Below are 19519 nucleotides of genomic sequence, written 5' to 3'. Positions count from 1 at the left end.
CACTAACTCAACAAACAGAAGCGTGGGAAGCACGTTCAGGACTGCTGGTTCATGCATTACCACTGCTTAGGTTCCAAACTGAATTTGGTGTTCAAAGACAGCTTACCAAATATGGATATTATCCCAGCACGGAGTGCATTAAGGGGAGACACTGGTCTTAAAATGAAAATATTAATTACTAGAGATTCTGTAATGAAAGTAAGTGTGTATGTATTTTCCTGTTTTCAACAATGTATCCAGTTTCAGTACATATCAATTAGTTCTCACATTAAGGCACAATAACTGAAGCCTAATTAGGCAATTCCTCAAAGGTTAAGACAATTTCCCCTTGATAATTTTTGCTTCCGACTGAAATGGAGCTGTAGTCGAAGGTCTCCCATGTGGAGCTATGCTATTCATATGGTTATTGATGTACATCATCATATAAACATTTACGTAGAAGCAAAATAATTATGAAATATAATTAGGTGATATGTTCGACTAAGCCACAAAAAGATAGCATAGCTCCACAATATAGTCCTTTCCGAATTCAACGATACAAGATTAACTGAAATTGCACCATAAAAAATCCGGAAAACACAAAGTTGAGGAAATCCCATTTGAAGTGCACGTGCCAGCCATTCGGAGGTCGTTGTAGAGGGCTCAGAAAATAGAGGAATGCGGACGTTTCGAGAGGATTTCATAGTAGTGAGTTATACCAAGATATAGGAAAGAGTGCCAGACCAAGATGGCAGCCATCCGGGATGCGGCTTCACATATAGACCATATAGACAGCTTGCATGTGATGTCACTTCCGCCCCCATCCAGTGCTGGCGGCCATGCTGCTGAACTATTCGGCCGTCCCCGCCCTCTGATGTCTGACCGCTCCAGTGACGATTTTGATTATTTTCTTATCCTTTAGGGTGCGGTGCCTACTCCACAGAGGAATGAGCTGTTCAGTGCAGTCTACTACTCTGAAATTATTCGATCGGCACGCGTACGCTACGGAGAAAAAGCGAAAATTTGCGACGATACGGATCTGTACACGCTGCGACCGGGAGTCCTCACGACGATGGGGGTTGATGAGTTCCCTGAAGTTTGGTTTATTGGGGTTTAACGTCCCAAAGCGACTCAGGCTATGAGGGACGCCGTAGTGAAGGACTCCGGAAATTTCGACCACCTGGGGTTCTCTAACATGCACTGACATTGCACAGTACACGGGCCTCTAGAATTTCGCCTTCATCGAAATTCAGCCACTGCGGCCGGGATCGAACCCGCGTCTTTCGAGTCAGCAGCCGAGCGCTGTAACCACTGAGCCACTGGTTCCCTGAAGTGACACAGGGGGATATCGTGTACTCTTCCAGCTTTGTGACGTTGGAAGAAATGAAAGCGTTCGAATAACTAGGAGGCACACAAGGATTTCCCCAGCAGTTTGGTGAGAAGCCTGTCTGCCATGTGCCTACGACACAAAAAGCTCGGCCTCGGCACGCCGCTTTTCCTGCCGTCATTGCTCGCTGCGGTCATCGCGATCCGAACCAGCTTGCCCAGTGCTGTAGCCAAGACGCAGCAACGCGGGACCCAGTCTGGGTTTGTGTGGACAAACAAATCGGATGGCGTCAATCAAAGCACCAACATTCACTCCAGGGCAAAGTCCAATTGCTTCCCACGTTTTTGCAAACATTTAGTTCACATCAAAAGCCTCTTACTGGTGACAAGGTGCGCTCCACACACATTTAAATTGGAGTTGTCAGCGTTCAAATCGTCGCGCTTAATGCGAGCCAGACACAGCCTGCGCTGATTCGTACTGAGAGTCTTGGAGCGCTTGCACTTGCATGCCTACGATTATCTTACGAATGCGGAAGAAGTTCGAGTTAATCGGCAACTCCTTTCGCCTGGAGCTGCCGCTACGGATGGAGCAGCCAAGGGTGGCACATAAAACTGTATCGAAGCTACGGATGGATGAGAACCAACACGATGCGAGCTAACAGAGGCGGCGGTAAGCCGGAGGCGGTGGTTCGGCAGCATGGCTGACTGGCATCCCACAGCCGCCGGATGTGACGTCGGTGCAAGCTATTCATTGTTTTAGTCGCTTAGCGGTTGTCTATACCGTGAAACTTTGCAGGTAAGTGCTTTAGAGAAAACGGCCGGTCCTTAAAGGTGCAGTGAAGAGGAATCTGAACTCATCTTTTAAGGCGGAAGCCTTTAATGCCTCATCGTTGTAAGCAGGGGTTGTTGACAGAAATGTCACGCTTTTCAATTGGTCGAAACAGTCGTGACGTCACAGTGCGCGAATTTCAAACTGGGCCAATTGTACTTTGGCTACTAACCATGCAACCAATTAAAGGGATCGTATAGTGATGCTTTAAGTAGGTGGGACTTACTTGACCAATTGCTTACTTAACCAATTAGCCTAATTAACCTTTCTAGTCAGACCAGATAAATAAATAAATCCGGGTAGGAAATTGGTCGAGCTTGGGAATCGAACCCCGGTCTCTGGAGTGCGAGATGAGCACGCTACCACTCCGCCATGCCAGCTCGATGGTTTGGAATGAGCAAAGGCGCATCTAGTGAATACGGTGTCTTCGTTCACTCCCATCTTCCTCCCTTCCCGTTACAGTGAGGTTTAGGTGTCCACCGTGATATGCGAGACAGATATATTTCCTTTCCTCAAAACCGTTCTGTGGACTCCCTGGCAGCGTTGCAAGACGCTGTCACATTCCGCTCTCAGAGGCGAAGCTTAACACCTTAACCACACAAGCAGCGACACAAGCAGCAACACCGCGCTTAAGGCTTTCGCCTCACCGCACTTTAGGTCAACAAAGTGCCCTCCTGAATTTTTTGTCGGTGGAACTCGATCTACACGTTCCGAGCATTCTTAGAAACTTCGACTTATTGCCCTGTGTGGCCGGTTTCCCCAATTAAATCGGATTAACGTCCAGCTCCCACCTTTTTTTTTTAATTCTCCCCGTACGGTGGGCGGAGCCTACCAACGCATGGAGTGCCTTGCAGCCAGCTCCGTGGAGGCTTTGCTTTCACTTTATTTTGTTTTTTAGGTTTCCGTGAATAAATAGTTTCATTCGCAGATAATATAGCTGCAAAATAAGCCCGCAGAAATAAAAATATGCGCGGACTATTTGCTACTACGGATTACTACGTATTACTCCGCCAATAGCAGAGCGGCAAGCCTCCATGGAGCTGGCTTAAAGGCGCTCCACGCGTTGGTCAACTGCGCCCACCGTACGAGGAGAATTAAAAAAAAAAGGTGGGAGCCGGACGTTAATCCGATTTAATTAGGGAAATCGGCCACACAGGGCAATAAGTCGAAATTTCTAAGAATGCTCGGAACATGTAGATTGAGTTCCGGTGGCAGAAAGACGAGTTCAGATTCCTCTTCACTGCACTTTTAAGGGTAACGCAGTGGATTCCAAGAGAAGGCAAGCGTAGCAGGGGACGGCAGAAAGTTAGGTGGGTGAATGAGATTATGAAGTTTGCGGGAATACGATGGCTGCAACTGGCAAAGGACAGGGTTAATTGGAGAGGCGTGGGAGAGGCCTTTGCCCTGCAGTGGGCGTAGTCAAGCTGATGACGACGATGACTTTAGAGCATACTGAACCCAAATATGCCCTTCTTGAAAAATCTAAATTTCCACAATTTTTTTTACCATTTCAGCACCTGCATCTCCCCTTAAGTGCAACTGGCTGTGCAATTTGTAAGCCTTCGTGGCTATGCAAGAAAGAGCAGTTCCTATGTGTGAATCTGCACTATGGATTCGCACAGCCGTAGGATGACCATTGGTGATGCATGTCAAGCACGGACCCTGCACAACAACTCCAAAAATGAACGAGCATTCTCAACCACAAGCACACACCGCAGACACCACTGGCCACGTGTAGGCAATTTGGTTGTGATGTGCTAGCAGCGACTCACGGACACGGAACAGTGTTTGTCGATGATGCATTGTTCGTTGGCATGGGTGATGCGCCTACACACTGTGAGGAAAAGTGGCGGGGACGTCCGTCTGTTACCTGCCAACACGTCTCCTCACGGCTGCCAGTCAGGTTGCAGTGGGCCGAGCAGTGATGTCGTGGGCAAACGCCTGCTGCTGCTGGTGCTGTTGCTGCTGGTGTTGCTGCTGCTGTGGCTGGTGGTGCTGTGGATGCTGTGGGTGTTGTTGCTGCTGCTGCTGTTGCGCACAGTGCACAGCGGCGGCGGCGTTCACCAACTCCTGCGTCTCCTCGTAATGCCGCACGTCGACGATTCGCAGGAAGCTGTCTGCTGGCCTCGCCGCCTGCGACGGCCTGGTCACCAGAGCGTTCCTGGCCGCCGTGTAGTCCCTGACGTCGGCGCGCGGCATCGCGAAACTGCAGCTGTTGGCCGCGTCCACCCGCATGTCGGGCGGCCGCATGACGGGCGAGTTGCGCGCCGCGTAGTCCCTCGGGTCCACGCGGCCCGCCATGATGCCGTTGCTGTCGGCCGGCGGCCGCACGTCCGGCTGCTGCCGCATCACGGGCGAGTGCCGGGCGAAGTCGGCGGGCGGGGACGCGTAGCCGCAGCTCGGTCGGCCGCCGTCGGGCGGCCGCACCACGGGCGAGTGCCGCGCGCCGAAGTCGTCCGCGGTTCTGGGCGACGCGTAGCTGCAGCTGCCTCCGCCGCTGTCCGTGCCGGGCGCCCCGGTGCGCACGTCCAGCTGGGGCCGGATCATGGGCGCGATCCGGGCCGCGTACTCGCGAGCGTCAAAGCAGGGCGACGGGAAGCCGTACGCGCCGCCCATGGCGTTGTTGGTCATGCGCTGCACGTCGGCCGGCGGAGGCCGCATCATCGCCGCTGGCACGCTGCGGGCGGCGGCGACGGCGGGGTCCTTGGGGGTCTTGCGCGGCGAAGACGTCCCCGGGGCGCGCTTGGCGGTCCCGGGCGCGCGCCTCGGGGCGCCGTTGCCGGGGTTCTCGCCCCCGGCGGCCGGGACCACGCGTTTCTTCTTGGGCGACTGCTTGCGCGGTTTCTTGGGCGGCACGGCGGACGGGTCGAGGCCCGCAGCCTCGGCGGCGGCCGCTGCCTGCTTCTCGTACTCCTCGGGCGACACGAGGACGCCCTCGGCGTTCCTCCTCTTGCGCTTCTTCCCCTTGCCGCCGCGCAGCTTGGTCTGCGGCGTCAGGACGTGCCCGTTGCGCTCGTGCTCGGCCACCCACTTGAAGAGCGCGCGGATGCTGACGCCCGTGAGCACGGCGGCGCGCTCGTAGATGCTCGTTGTGCTGCCCTTCTTGGTCTCGGTGATGAGGGCGCCGAGCACATTGAGCGCCACTTGCTTCGCCTGCAGCGGGTAAAACGACGGCTTGGTGCGGTAGCGGAAATCGGCGGGAGATATCACCGGCTCGGGCTCCGGTGTCTTCTCGCGCGGCGGTTTTCTCGGCTTGGCCGGCTTCTCCGGCTTTTTGGACTTGTCCGATTTCTCCGACTTTTTCGACTTGTCAGACCTTCTCGACTTCTCCGGCTTGTCCGCCTTACCTGCTTGCTTCTCGGATTCGTCGGACGCCTTCTCCGACTTCTTGCGCTTCTCGGCCGTCTTTTTCGACTTCGCGGGGGACTTCCTGGGCTTCGCCGCCTTCTTGGGCTTCTCCGCTTTCTTGGACTTTGCCGTCCTCTTGGCCTTGTCCGCTCTCTTGGGCTCCTGCGGCTTCTCCGGCTGCCCCGGCGCGTCAGGTTCCTCCGAGAGCACCGACTCCACCAAGTCCGCAGGCACCATCACGGTGTTCTCGGTGCCATCCGAACCCTCGGGGTCCGTCCGATTTTCGGGCTCCGCCGAATTCTCGGCCTCCGCCAGTTTTTTGGGCTCTTCGGAGCCCTCCGACAGCGCTTCCGAAGCGGCAGCCATCTTATTTGCGCTTTCAAACGGTCGCAGCACGGTACGCGTTTTCACTCACTCCGCGCGCCATGTGATTTATGTTGACCGGCGCTCCGCTGCGCACGGCCGGCAATTTCGACCACACGGTGTTTCACTGTATGCCGACGAACGATTGTTGACCACGCTTACACCAACTCTGATCATTACAGCGTCACAGCGGTAACCGTCCGTTTGTGTTTACACGGACTACTATATTGCAATCATTTGTATTACTGCGCGCTGCGCGCCTAGCGTTGTTTTCCGAGGATCGCAAAATCGCGCACGTCCGCATTTCTCATCACGGCTGCTAGGTAAACAGTATAACAGCATATTCTGTCGAACTTCCGCAAAACTCGCAGCTTTCTTATTGCGTAAATTGTGCTCCAAGAGCGTAGCTGCCGACGGCGCGTTTACGGTGCTGCGGCTGTGGACTTTTTATGGAGACGTCGTCTGCCGCGTTTGAAAGTTTGTTTAGCTCCGGTCGAAGCGCCGGTGTGTTGTGTATACGCCTCCTCTGCCTTGTCCGGCGTCAGTTTTCGCTGGCTTCACCTTTTGTGTCGAAGCACACCAAGGCAGAGCTCACCGGTAGCCCTTACGCCAGGATAAAAGCACTGAGCACTCCGGAGCCACGAATACAACAAATGGAATGTTTATTGCATTTCTCATGACAATAAGTTAAGCACGAAAACGATAGGGCAGGTTCACACACACACGCAGTTTGTGGGAAGAGAAAAGTCAGGAACACTAACGAAGTATTTCTAGTGTACTACACACGAGAGACGACTAGCTTAAGACTTCAGGCTGTCTTGCCTTCGTGGTGCACCTTGATGGGGATGAGCTTGGCCTGTTTCTCTTTCTTGGCCTTGCGAGGGGCTTCGATGGCCAACACACCGTTGGGGGTCAGGTGAGACTTGATGGTCTGCGGGTCTACGTCTTCGGGAAGCACGTAGCGACGCGTGAATTCCCGCGCCACATAGCAGCCGCGGTCGTCAGACCTCTCCTCATGCTTGCCGTGGATGATGAGGCAGTTGTCCACCGTCTTCACCGTTAGCTCTTCGGGGGCGAAGTTCCGGGCGTCGAGCTGCACGGCGAACTTGTCCTGGGTCGTGCACAGGGCCGAGTCTCCACCGCTCACGGGGCACACCCGCCGGTTCTGGTTCTGCTGGTTCGGCTGGATGTAGAAGCGCTGGTGGTAGAACGGCGGGTCGAACAGCTCACCGTCCAGGTAACCTCCGCCGTCGAGCAGGCACCGAGCCAGGTCCGAGGTTTGGTTCAGCAAAGGAAAAAGAGCCATACCGATAGCAGCGAAGGACTGTTTCAGACGCAATCCAACAACCGTCCTCCTCACGCGCAGCGCTCGCCTTATAAACCTGCTGCTCTGGTGTTCTGGATTTTTCTGGGATCCACGCGCAGCCGCGTAGCGGTGAATATCTGCAAGCAGTGCCGCACACTGATTGGTCAGTACTAGTCACGTGGCCTCAGCAGCAAGTTTCTCCCATTTTGCGCCTCTCGTCGTTTCCTGAAAATTCTCGATTGTTCCTACAGGCTACTACAGGTGTAGGAGAGGAGCCTTTGCCTTAACGAAGTTCAAAATCACTGATTCCGACGGTTGCGTTAATTTCTGTCGTTTTCTCGACCTTTATCCGGTAATTTATTGAGATGAACAAGTAGAGAGCGACCAAGTTGATTGTTGGGGGCTGGAAGCAGACGAAACGTCGAAACTGCCGGGCTCCTGAGCAGCCAATCGTCCCATTCTCGAAGATTCCCGCCGCGGTGGCTCAGTGGTGGTGGTGTGGGCGTTCGGCCGCGGCGGTCGCGATATGATGAAGGCGAAACGCAAAAGACGCCCGTGTGCTGTCCAATGCCAGTGCACATTAAAGAACCCCAGTTAGTCCAAATTATTTCGGAGCCCTCCACTACGGCACCTCTTTCTCTCTTCTTTCCCCGTGCATAACCTTGCGTTACGTCTTTCAACTGGTGCATATAGAACTTCTCCGATAAATAGTCTCTCTGTAGAAACAAATTTTGAAGACAGAAGAACCATGCTTACTTGCTCATATGTCCCGAGAATACGATCCCTACCAAAGCATCCATGTTACCCAATAGTCGCAAAATGCACATCCAAAACACTGTTCATCAATAAGTACCAATTGATCGGGCCTTTACTGCTCCACTTCAAGGTTAAATGCCATACTGGATGCCCTCCCTGATATTGCTTCAAGAAAAAATCCGCTGCCTCTATCGTACATCTTTCCAAATGTGTGTGACTTCACATTAACACACTTCCGAAAATAGCAAATTTATGAACATAAACTGCTGGAATATCTCACTCTTAAAGAAAAACGTGCAAAATGCACAGAATTTTACACAGATGGCTCAAAAACAGAAAATTTTGTTGGAAGTGCTATTGTACAAGGTAACAGTAAGACTACCAAACTGTGCATCTATACTGCCGAATGTTATGCTGACTAGCCAAAATAATAAATCTGAATACCAAAAACAGCGTAATCTATTCTGATTCCCTCTCACAACATTAGATTTCAGAAATGCAGCTGACAGCATAGTTCACAACATAGAAAAGCCACTACACAAGGACACATGATAACATTCTGCAGCGTCCTGCGCCATGTTGGGATAGATTGAAACGAGAGAGCTGCACAAGCTTGGAAGAAAAAAACGAAGAAAATACACATGCCACACAAAGACTATTGAGTTAATAAGTTAGTACAGGGTAAGCAGAGAGATGACAGGCCAATAGGAAAAATGAAGAAAGCAATAAGTTACAGTCAGTAAAACCCATCATCAATGAGTGGAAGACATGCACACACCAAGACCGTTTCACTTAAGTCATTATACGCCGTCTCCACATTGGACACACACCTTACACACAACTTCCTACTGACAAAGAGAAATTAACCAGTTTGTGAAAAATGTGGAGATGGACATACAATGAATCACATTTTATTCTCATGCTCACGACTCGAAAAAGTCATAAAAAAGCACTTTGCTCAATTTTATAATGAATGCATTCCTTTTCACCCAGCACTACTCTTAGGTGATGATGTAATTGTTGACATCTCGTGCTTTTAGCTAAGAGAAGCAGGTGTTTTCGAGAAACTCTTAATTTTTTGCCCACTGCTGTGCTTCAGTTTTAATACACCTCAGCCACTTTCTCACCCCCGAGAAAAAGGCTGAGGTCTTTGTTTTTATTTGTTGGGAGCCTCCAGATCTTTGTCCAGCAATGGACGGCTACTGAGGTTACCCGAACTCCTTTAAAGCTTTTACTATTAGACATATATAAAATTTCTTTCCTCTCTGAATACTAGGTAGAAGAAACTAACTTTTTAGGCTCTCTACTGTGCGATGTCAGTGCACGTTAAAGAACCCCAGGTGGTCAAAATTTCCGGAGCCCTTCACTATGGCGTCCCTCATAGCCTGAGTCGCTTTGGGACGTTAAACCCCATAAACCAAACCAAACGCCAACATGTTTTTGCACATTCGTAAAAATCTGCAGAAAACAATCTTCATATACCTTGAGCTTGGCGCATCATTGCCTTAGCTGCTTATGAGCCATTAAACCTAACACAACACAACTCGCTTTCTTCTTTCACCCTCACTTTCCTCCCTTCCTTACAGCCAAAACCAGAATCATTATGATGTCATCAATTGTCAATGTGCAATAGGGAAACGATCAAAAACGATGGTTTTCTAACTGACATCTGCCGACAAAAAATGCAGCAGTAAAAAAACAAACTGCAAGATTTTATGGATTGGGGTTCGTTGCACAGCTAGATATATTTAAGAAATAAGCATACCAAGTTTCAAACAAAAATCGTCTACAGGGATAAAGTTAAGATTTATTGCGTAAGAAGGAATGACAAAAAGAGAGTTTCAATAAAAACGAGAAAGAAGATTAGGGCTATCTACGAATGCTGTAAGCCACTTGCCAGGCCAGTTAAAAACAAGCACATTTGTAGCTCCTTCTTGGTCTTCATGTTCTTTTATTTTGGGAGCTCACTATTCTTGTGTTTTTTGTGCCATCTGTCACAGGCAAGCTTTCTTGTGTGTGCGGACCAGGCTTGATCCCAGTGTGCTTCGAAGTATCTAGTGCACCTCTGCTACCACTGCTGAAATGACGCATGCTGTCACACACACAAAACGTTTGTGCAGGCAATACTGTCATAACCATACAATGTGTTGCAAACGTCTTTCGTCACTTTTGTGAGCGTTTTAACACAAAAGAGAAAAAAGTATACAACACTTGTGTCTTACTGGTACTCACCTATGGGGCAGAAACGTGGAGGCTAACAAAGAGGGTTCAGCCTAAGTTTTAAGGACAACGCAGCGAGCCATGGAAAGGAAAATGATAGGTGTAACGTTAAGAGATCGGAAGAGGGAGGAGTGGGTGAGGGAACAAACGCGCGTTAATGACATCCTAGTCGAGATCAGGAGGAAGAAGTGGGCTTGGGCAGGGCATGTACAGCGAAGGCAAGATAACTGCTGGTCCTTAAGGGTAACGGAGTGGATTCCAAGAGAAGGCATGCGTAGCAGGGGGCGGCAGAAAGTTATAGGTGGGCGGATGAGATTACGAAGTTTGTGGGGATACGGTGGCCGCAACTGGCCAAAGACAGGGTTAATTAAAGAGACATGGGGGAGGCCTTTGCCCTGCGGTGGGCGTAGTCAGGCTGACGATGATGGTGACGATCTGTTGCAGTTGATTTAGGAATGAAACTGAATTTTGATAAAACAAAATTTGAATTCTGAATAAGAATACACGTGCTGAGGAAGCAAAATGCAAGCACTCTGGTGGGCCATCTTGTCAGAGTGCACGAGACACACTCCATCCCCACTTGGCTACATCCGTACGTAATGTCACCTTTTCCTGTTCGTGACCTTTTATCACTTGCACCACGTAATGTAAACGCCTAGTCCACAAGAAGCCTACTTGTCCCCTTTGAGCTGTGCTCGTTGGGCGCTTGCAATTGGTGCACGTTTCGCCTTGCCAGACAAGTGCATGCTTGTCTTAGTACAATGCCTCACACCTTAGAACTAACCATTGTCTGGGAAACTTGAGAAGCATGACAAAGGCTGCTGCTGTGTACCATTACCGTTTGTCTTTGGCACATGAAATCTGGGTAGAAGAATTCGGGTTCCAGGGCTATGCCGGAGGTTATGTTCATTCGCTGTGTTTACGCTGAAATAGTACTTCTGTCAGAAGCAAAAAGTTTCTTGCCATCTCCTTCAACATATCGCATTCCCATTCGGTGTGGCATCCAACTGAAATTACAGGGTGGACACTGCAACCTGCTGCCTGCAGGATGCTTGCTTTACTGGCAAGTGTACTAATCGATCTCCTTCCCACCAGTGCTTAAAGGTGCACTGAAGAGGAATCTGAACTCGTCTTTTTGCCTGCTGGAACTCTATCTACAGGTTCCCAGCATTCTTAGAAACTTCGCTTTACGGCCCTGTGCGGCCTATTTCCCTAATTAAATCGAATTAACTTCAGGCTACCGCCCCTTTTTTTTTATTCCCTGCATACAGTGGGAGGAGTCGACCAATGCATGGAGTGACTTTCAGGCAGTAGCGTGGCGACTTTGCTTTCGCTTTTATATTGTTTCTTTTAGGTTTCCATGAATAAACAGGTCTAGTCAGAGACTACGTAGCTGCAAATTAGGCCCACGGAAGTAAAAATATCCATGGACTCATTGCTTTCACCGATCACTATGTGTCACTCCGCCAATGGCAGAGCGGCAAGCCACCACGGGACTGGGTGAAAGGTTGGTCGACTCCTCCCACCGTGTGTGGGGAATTAAAAAAAAAGGCGGGAGCCCGAAGTTAATCCGATTTAAATTAGGGAAATTGGCTGCACAGGGCAATAATTCGAAGTTTGCAAGAACGCTTGGAGTGTGTAGATCGAGTTCCAGCGGTAAAAATACGATTTCAGATTCCTCTTCAGTGCACCTTTAAAGTCAGAGCTAGGGGTCTTGGGGGTCTAATACCCGCCCACCAATACTGACAAGAAATCTGAGGCCGCCCCCCCCCTCCCCTTCGTACTAGAATGTAGGAACTGTCTGAACCTGAACCAAGCAACCATTTTTTATTGTTCTTGTCAATAGCAGTCGTTGCATTTCTTGCCTCCCGTTTAAAAAATTTTGTTGCGACTTTTAGTTTTAGTAAGAATATTAACACATCTTTAAAGCGTCTTTAAAAAGGAAGAACGAGATGGAGAAAAATACAAAGTTTGGAGCACTACACGAAGGGTGGAACAGGCAATCTACATCGTCAAAAAAAAAAGAAAAAAAAGAAGGGAAACCTGTGCCCTCATACAACGAGTCTGTCCAGAGCTGACTGCTCAGCTAAAAGGCTACACAGCAACAACGAGCACACTGGCAGAGGATCGTTTGTTGCAGCTCTGTGACGTAAACTGAGCGAACAACAACTTTAAAAAATGATTGCTCTCCTTTGAATAATAAGATTTTAAAAACAGACCGACAGCTGATTTCCCTCTCCCTCTTTATTTCCCTTTCCACCTGTGCTTGAGTCACTAGAGACTCCCCTTCAATGGAGCCAGACCTTAAACACTGTTCCCCACCCAGAAAACAATTCGAGAAGCCATGCAGCTTGACTAAAAAAATCACAATGGTTTTATGCAATTGCATTTGCATAGTTTTCATCTAAACTTCAGCAAGACAAACCTTCTGTGACTTGGCCACTCTTTTAATACATCAAAAATGCACAAGGGTGACAGTGATGGCAAGAAAGTAAGATGGACATCTCAGGTTTTCAATTAATTGATGAGGTTCCGTGGCAAGAAAAAGGTGAAACAACATTTTGATTAAGAAGCAATGAAACTCTTCCTGTTCAGTCCACAGATGGCTGCATGCACGCGCGGCAAGACATGACACAACAACAAAAAAAGCCGCCGGCCTGTCATCCTCATGTTCAGGTGATGGTGTCTTCTTCTCAAACAACGTAGCAGAAAACAAACCCTGAACTCACTTCCACAGAGTCTTCCATCACCGGCACTTTTATATTCAGTCAGATGTGCTCTTGCATCATAACTTAGGGAAGTACTACTGTCCTTTTATCGAAAGGTTTGCAGGCCAACCGACCTGCTACTGGCCATATGGTGGAGAACGAAAACAGCGCAAACTTCACGAAGGACGCAGAAAAGGGAGACGAGACACAGGTGCCGACTAACAACTGTGTCTCGTCTCCCCTTTCTGCATCCTTCGTGAAGTTTGCGCTGTTTTCGTTGTGATGAAAAACCAACCAACTCGTGACGTGTTCTTCAAGTTCATATAGTGGAGTTGTAGCAGTGCTACTGGCACATTAAAGCTCTGAAAGAGTTTCCTCCAGGTTCTTCGAAGACCTGCCGAAAGCCGTAGCACTGCGGAGACCGGAACACAGGCCCATAGAGAGACCAACCGGAGTCCCACTCAGGAGTCCACGTTGAAGAACTTCTGGAAGACGGCCCCGCAGGTCTGCACCTTGTTGATCATGATGGCCCTGAGGCGCTCCATGTACTTGTGGTCGGCCGCGGGCGCCTTGAACTCGCGCCACAGCTCCCCCGTGGCGGGGTTCTTGTGGGTGAACAGGGCGGGGCTGGGCACGTTGTTGCGCATGTACTGCCACACGTCCGACAGCAGGCAGGACACCTCGAAGGGGCTCAGCCGGGGCAGCACGTCGCCCAGGCTGTTCAGGGCCGGCGGCAGCAGCTGCCCCAGCGAGAGGGTGCGCAGCACGGTGCGCGTCGTCTCCAGCAGCCGGGGGTTGGCCGCGGAGGCCGCCTTCTCCTGGCAGTTGCGCCAGTGGGTCATGACGACGGCCATGACGGCCCTCAACAGCACGCTGCAGTAGCAGAGGGAGGGCCGCACCGACGCCACCAGTCGCAGCAGGTCCCACAGGATCGGGTGGTCCACAAACATGGCCTGGATGTGCAGGTCCCGCTCAATGGTCACCTGCGAGGGGGGAGGAGGACACCGGGCTCAGGGTCTGCACAGCTCTTTCTTTTCTTGCGATACGAAGGGGGGACAGCAAACGCTACAGTCAGCTCAAGTTCCTAACTAATGAGAGAAAAAAACAATGTCCACAACTTTCTGAGGTCCAAAGAAAGCAGAGGCCATGAAAAATGATAGCCATTTAACCCCTTAACTGCCAACCACGAGCTGCACTCAAAGCGGGAGATTGCCATCCTTATGAGCGGCCGAAACCGACGACCACAGATGGCAATTTGTAGAAAATTAGTAGAAAGCTCTTCAGTAACAGTGCAGGGGTGCATGGGACTATGCTTGCTGGGGATAAGGCGATAAGAGTTATTGAAGAATACCTAAGTAACCTGCGATTTGCTGATGACATTGCCTTTGCTAAGTCACTCAGGACATGAACTGCAAAGCATCATCAATGAATTAAGACAGGCAGAGCAGAACGGTGGGGCTAAAAATTAACATGCAGAAAACCAAAGTAGTGTTCAACAGTATCGCAAGGGAACAGCAATTTACAATTGGTAGCCAGGTGCTGGAAGTAGAAAGAGAACATGTCTACTTAGGGCAGGTAGTGGCAGCTGGTCCGGATCATGAGAGGAAAATAACTAGAAGAATAAGAATGGGGTGGAGCGCACGTGGCAGGTTCTGTCAATATCCCTCAACAGAAAAGTATACAACAGCTGTATCTTACCGGTACCCACCTATGGGGCAGAAATGTGGAGGCTAATGAAAAGGGTTCAAATTGAATTGGTCGCACATAGAGATATGAAAAGAAAAATGATAGGTGTAACATTAAGAGACCAGAAGAGGGCGGAGTGGGTGAGGGAACACACACAGGTTAATGACATCCTAGTCGAAATCAAGAGGAAGAAGTGGGCTTGGGCAGGGCACGTAATGCGAAGGCAAGATAACTTACGGTCCTTAAGAGTAACGGCCTGGATTCCAAGAGAAGGCAAGCGTAGCAGGGGGCGCCAGAAAGTTAGGTGGGCGGATGAGATTAAGAAGTTTGCGGGAATACAGTGGCCTCAGCTGGAACAGGACAGGGTTAACTGGGGAGACATGGGAGAGGCAGTAGGCATAGTCAGGCCGGTGATGATGATGATGATTGATAAAGGCTAACTTCAGTTTGTCTTCAGCGTGCCTTTAAGGTCTGTGCACTCATCCCCTTAGCAGCCAATAAAGGTTTACAAAATTTCATTTGGCACGAAATGTTTGAACAAGGACGGGTAGCTGGGCGAGTTTGTAATAATTCATCGCGGGGGGTACAGCGCGAAGAAGACGAAGGACGAAGCAAGAAGACTACACAGACGACACAAACTGTGTTTCTGCAAGAGCATCAGCCCACCTTCACAAAGCCCGTGAACTTAAAGGCAGAGAACAGCCCATCACCTTGAGGAAGTCCTCGTCAGGCCAAGGGAGGCCGTTGAACATGACGTCCGATGAGATCATCTCGACCAGCAGCAGCGCCACGATCTTCATGCCCGGGATCGGGGGAGTCCGCGTGGGCGACGGCCGGTCGTTGCGCCAGGGCAGGGCGCAGCAGGCGGTGATGGCTTCGAGCAGCAGCTGCTTGTTGAGCGCCACCTCCTCCTCCGCGATGGCTGGTGGCGGAGGCACACTGCGCAGCCCCGAGCCGATCACACCGACACGCACGATGGACGAGTGGCTCTGGGGGAAGTTGATGGACGTCGCAAACTTCTGGTTCTCGTCCAGCAGGTGCACGAAGCGCGGCCGCCGCTGGGGTCCCTCGCTGCTCCGCCGTGACGTCGACCCAAACCGCCACGAGACCTGCACGATGAGTATACCAGCGTCACTCTAGCACTTGTTCTGGTTTTGGCATGCATTGCAACATGCAGAAGACCAAAATAATATTTAACAGTCTATTAAGGAAACAGCAGTTCGCATTTAGTGCCGAGGGACTGGAAGTAGTAAGAGAGTATGTCTACTAAGGGCATGTAGTGACCGCTGATCCAGATCATGAGGGGGAAATAACTAGAAGAATAAGAATGGGGTGGAGCACATTTGGCAGGTTCTCCCGGATCATGAATGGCAGTTTGCCAATATCCCTCAAGAGAAAAGTATACAACAGCTGTATCCTACCGACACTCACCTGTGGGGCAGAAACGTGGAGGCTAACAAAGACGGTTCAGCTTAAGTTAAGGACAACGCAGCGACCTATGGAAATAATAATGACAGGTGTAACGTTAAGAGATTGGAAGCGGGCGGAGTGGGTCAGGGAATGAACGCACGTTAATGATATCCTGGTCGAAATCAAGCAGAAGAAGTGGGCTTGGGCAGGGCATGTAATTAGAAGGCAAGATAACTGATGGCCCTCAATGTAACAGACAGGATTCCAAGAGAAGGCAAGCGTAGCAGGGGGCGGCAGAAAGTTAGGTGGGTGGATGAGATTAAGTAGTTTGTGGGGATAGGGTGGCCGCAACTCGCGAAGGACAGGGTTAATTGGAGAGACATGGGAGAGGCCTTTGCCCTGCAGTGGGCGTAGTCAGGCTGATGATGATGATGCTATTCCCCACAGTTAGAATATTCACCCACTTGAGGCAGACATAATGTCATGAGACAAAAGAAGCGACAGAGGAGACGCTCTTTTTGAGGTGTATCTCCACCTGGTCACAGGGAATGCAAGCTATGGTCTGACCTTGGAGTAACAGAGGAAATGTGTGCCTTGAATTGTTTGTGGAACTACTGTAAAATGCTGTTTACTTACTGTTACAATGTTACAGCACTGAGCTAAAAGTGTATTCGATGTGTTCCGTATTGCATCTGCTTGATGCTCCAATGTATCACCAGTAGTGCTAATAAAAGGAATTGGATGTGCACTATGCCCTTTAAGTGTATGCGTATCTGTACAAGAATTTACAGAGGAGAGAAATGACTGCCAACTTTGCCATTTGGATATTTGTCAAGTATGCCTGCCATTTGCTTTAGCTTGCTTAGAGTTTATGAAGTTGTGAACCGTAGGATAACGGCGGAATTTTGACCATGCGCTGTTTTGGTTCCGACGAGCTTTCTTGCACTGTGCATTCCATTATGGTTTTCGTCTGTTTTGTATTTTAGCTGATGTCTGTGGGATGGATTTCTGTGCATCGCCTATAATAATACTCAGTGTGATCAAGGATTGAGATTCATCAACACCTAGGTCTCTAATTGATGAACAGGGCAATGCTGAAAGTTCCCAGAAGAACTTCCAGTCAGCAATCTGTTCTTTAAACTTCCTAGGATTGTTTACCTTCAAATATATTTTCTGTGCATTTTAAAGAAACGGGAAACTAGTCACTTCCATAAAGGGAATCAATAACCACCCGCTCAGTAGCTGCCAAGAGCAATGGAGATCCAATAGCAAGGCCTATTGCTGTGTATGGGTTGTGTGTTGCATTAAAGCATGTTGGTTCTTTTCTACTGAATATGCACGAACAAGACGACAATGGGAATTTTTCAATTAGCGCTCCTCGAGAATCGGTTCTAGTACCTCCCCATAATGGGTGGTGTGCGTTAAAATCGCCAACCAACAGGAAGGGGTCTGGTCAATGATTGTCAAGTTTGTCAATGGACAGGAGATGATCTTGTGGGATGTATAAGAAACATACAATTATTACTGAGCCGAAAGTTAGGGTTTGTATTGCCACTGCCTCTTAATCAGTAGCCAGTGAAAGACTTTGAGAGGGAATTGAATTCTGAACCACAATGGCAAAGTCACCTGATGAGTGGCACTGCCTTGCCTGTCCTTCCGGTATACTACATATCATGTTTTGAGAAAGTTCGTTTGCGTTGTTAAAGGCACAATGAAGAGGAATCTGAACTCATCTTTCTGCCGCGGGAACTCAATCTTCACGTTCCCAGCATTCTTAGAAACTTCGACTTATTGCCCTGTGTGGCCAATTTTCCTAATTAAATCGAATTAACGTCTGACTCCCGCCTTTTTTTTTAATTCTCCCCGTGCGTTGGGCGGAGTCAACCAACGCGTGGAGCGCCTTTCAGCCAGCTCCGTGGAGGCTTGCCGCTCTGCGTGTATTTTTATTTCTGCGGCCTTATTTTGCAGCTATATTATCTGCGAATGAAACTATTTATTCATGGAAACCTAAAAAACAAAATAAAACGAAAGCAAAGCCTCCATGGAGCTGGCTGAAAGGCACTCCACGCATTGGTCGACTCCGCCCACCGTACGAGTAGGACGTGTTAATCCGATTTAATTAGGGAAATCGGCCACACAGGGCAGTAAGTCACAGTTTCTAAGAACACTCGGAACGTGTAGATCGAGTTCCCGCGGCAAAAAGACAAGTTCAGATTCCTCTTCACTGCACCTTTAAGTGTGTTTCCTGTCGGCAAAGTATGTTTGGATGATATTACGCGAGTATTCGATATATGTCATCCAGGTTCTTAAGTAGCCTTTGCCAGTTTCAGTGGAGGATATACTCTTGACAATTATAGTTCTTAGTGAGGAAGCGAAGACTGGTGGGAGTTTTCCAGATATCACCGCCTTTATCAGCTGGCAGATGTCTTTTCGGTTTAAGGCAGTCTAGGAAACTCCGCCTCTCTTTGGGGGGACCCGCTGAGCGTCTCCGACTTAAGAATCCCCGTGTCAGCTCAATTGCTTCTGGTGAAGACGCGGAAGCAGACGAGGATTTGTCAAGAGAGAGAGACTCCCTCTCATTTGTCTTTGTTTTCCATGAGGCCTGTGAAAAGTCGACCTTTGGGACATGCATTGCTGGTGCAATCAAATTGCTGCTTGGTGAAGGACCGAGGTGGGCGCACATCAACGATGCTGTTTTGCACGCCCACCGTGACGAGACGCCGCCCGGACCCCGCCACACTGCGTCAGCGTAGGTTATTCCGGAGAGAAGCCAGAGTTTCTTCCAGGCTTCTGAGAATGAGATTCTTTCTGCTACGTCGATCTGGATTACTTACCGTATTTTCTGATGTATAAGACGCGGCTTTTTTTCAAAAATCTTGCTGGTGTGTCCTATACAAGGGTGCGTCTTGTACGCTAATTTTTCGGGTTTTTTTTGCGAGTTCAGAAACTACTCAGGCTCATGTTCAAGCTTTTTTCACAGAAAAAATATCACTACCAATGGCGCAGTTGTAACACGGTTAATACTTCAATAAGGGGACCGCCGTGCGCAACTTTTTTAGGTGAACTTTATCATGAAACGGCGGGGATGACGACTTCTGGGTTCATAAACATGCGGCCGTTTCGGAGGCCCCAAGCAAAAGTAATGTGAAATGCCAAACGATGGCGACAATCGCGCTCATCGCCATTGTGAAGACAAGCCAAGACAAGCCGGCATTTTTTTTCAGTAACCCTTTGCAACTTTGTTTACTCCGTGTACGTAGTATGTACGTAGCGCGAAGAGAATGTTTCAGCCGCGTTGCCTCCAGAAATGGGTGAACTTTTTGATAGTGCATCCGAAGATTAAGACTTCAAAGGTTTTAAGTAAAAATAAAATTTTGTTAAGGACATAAGGAGAGTTCTTTCGTTTTTTCTCTTTTTTGCTTAAAACGTGGGCGGGTATGGTGTGAGTGCTGCCTTTTTCGATCACTTAGCATTGCTCAAGAACTTCTCACAAGTACGGTGCATTTCGCGATGGTCGCACAAGCATGTTTAATTAAGCTTTACTAGCCTAACTGGGTAAATTGGGGTGCGTCTTATACACGGGTGTGT

General features: G+C 49.5%; 2 protein-coding genes across 2 annotated transcripts in view; both read right to left on the bottom strand.

Annotated features, from left to right (window-relative positions):
• Window positions 1–6490: 6490 nt before the first annotated feature.
• On the bottom strand, window positions 6491–7398 carry LOC149367315 (alpha-crystallin B chain-like). The gene has a single exon (XM_089567083.1). It carries the CDS (start codon window positions 7149–7151, stop codon window positions 6654–6656), a length of 498 nt encoding a protein of 165 aa, XP_089423209.1. The 5' UTR covers window positions 7152–7398; the 3' UTR covers window positions 6491–6653.
• A 5701-nt stretch (window positions 7399–13099) lies between these two features.
• omd (integrator complex subunit 5 omd) overlaps window positions 13100–19519 on the bottom strand; it is a 37702-nt gene continuing 31282 nt past the window's right edge. The window contains exons 6-7 of the mRNA XM_089554971.1: window positions 15232–15630; window positions 13100–13818 (exon numbers count right to left, since the gene is read on the bottom strand). Of these exons, the coding sequence (XP_089411097.1) occupies window positions 13297–13818; window positions 15232–15630 (921 nt within the window). The 3' untranslated portion in view covers window positions 13100–13296. The remainder of the gene's footprint in view (window positions 13819–15231; window positions 15631–19519) is intronic.

The sequence above is a fragment of the Amblyomma mixtum genome, chromosome 1 (genome assembly GCF_055824585.1).
Source record: "Amblyomma mixtum isolate Tamu chromosome 1, ASM5582458v1, whole genome shotgun sequence".
Taxonomy (NCBI): Eukaryota; Metazoa; Arthropoda; class Arachnida; order Ixodida; family Ixodidae; genus Amblyomma; species Amblyomma mixtum.
The sequence above is the reverse complement of the archived record's forward strand: the minus strand, read 5'-3'. Positions and strand labels throughout refer to the sequence as shown.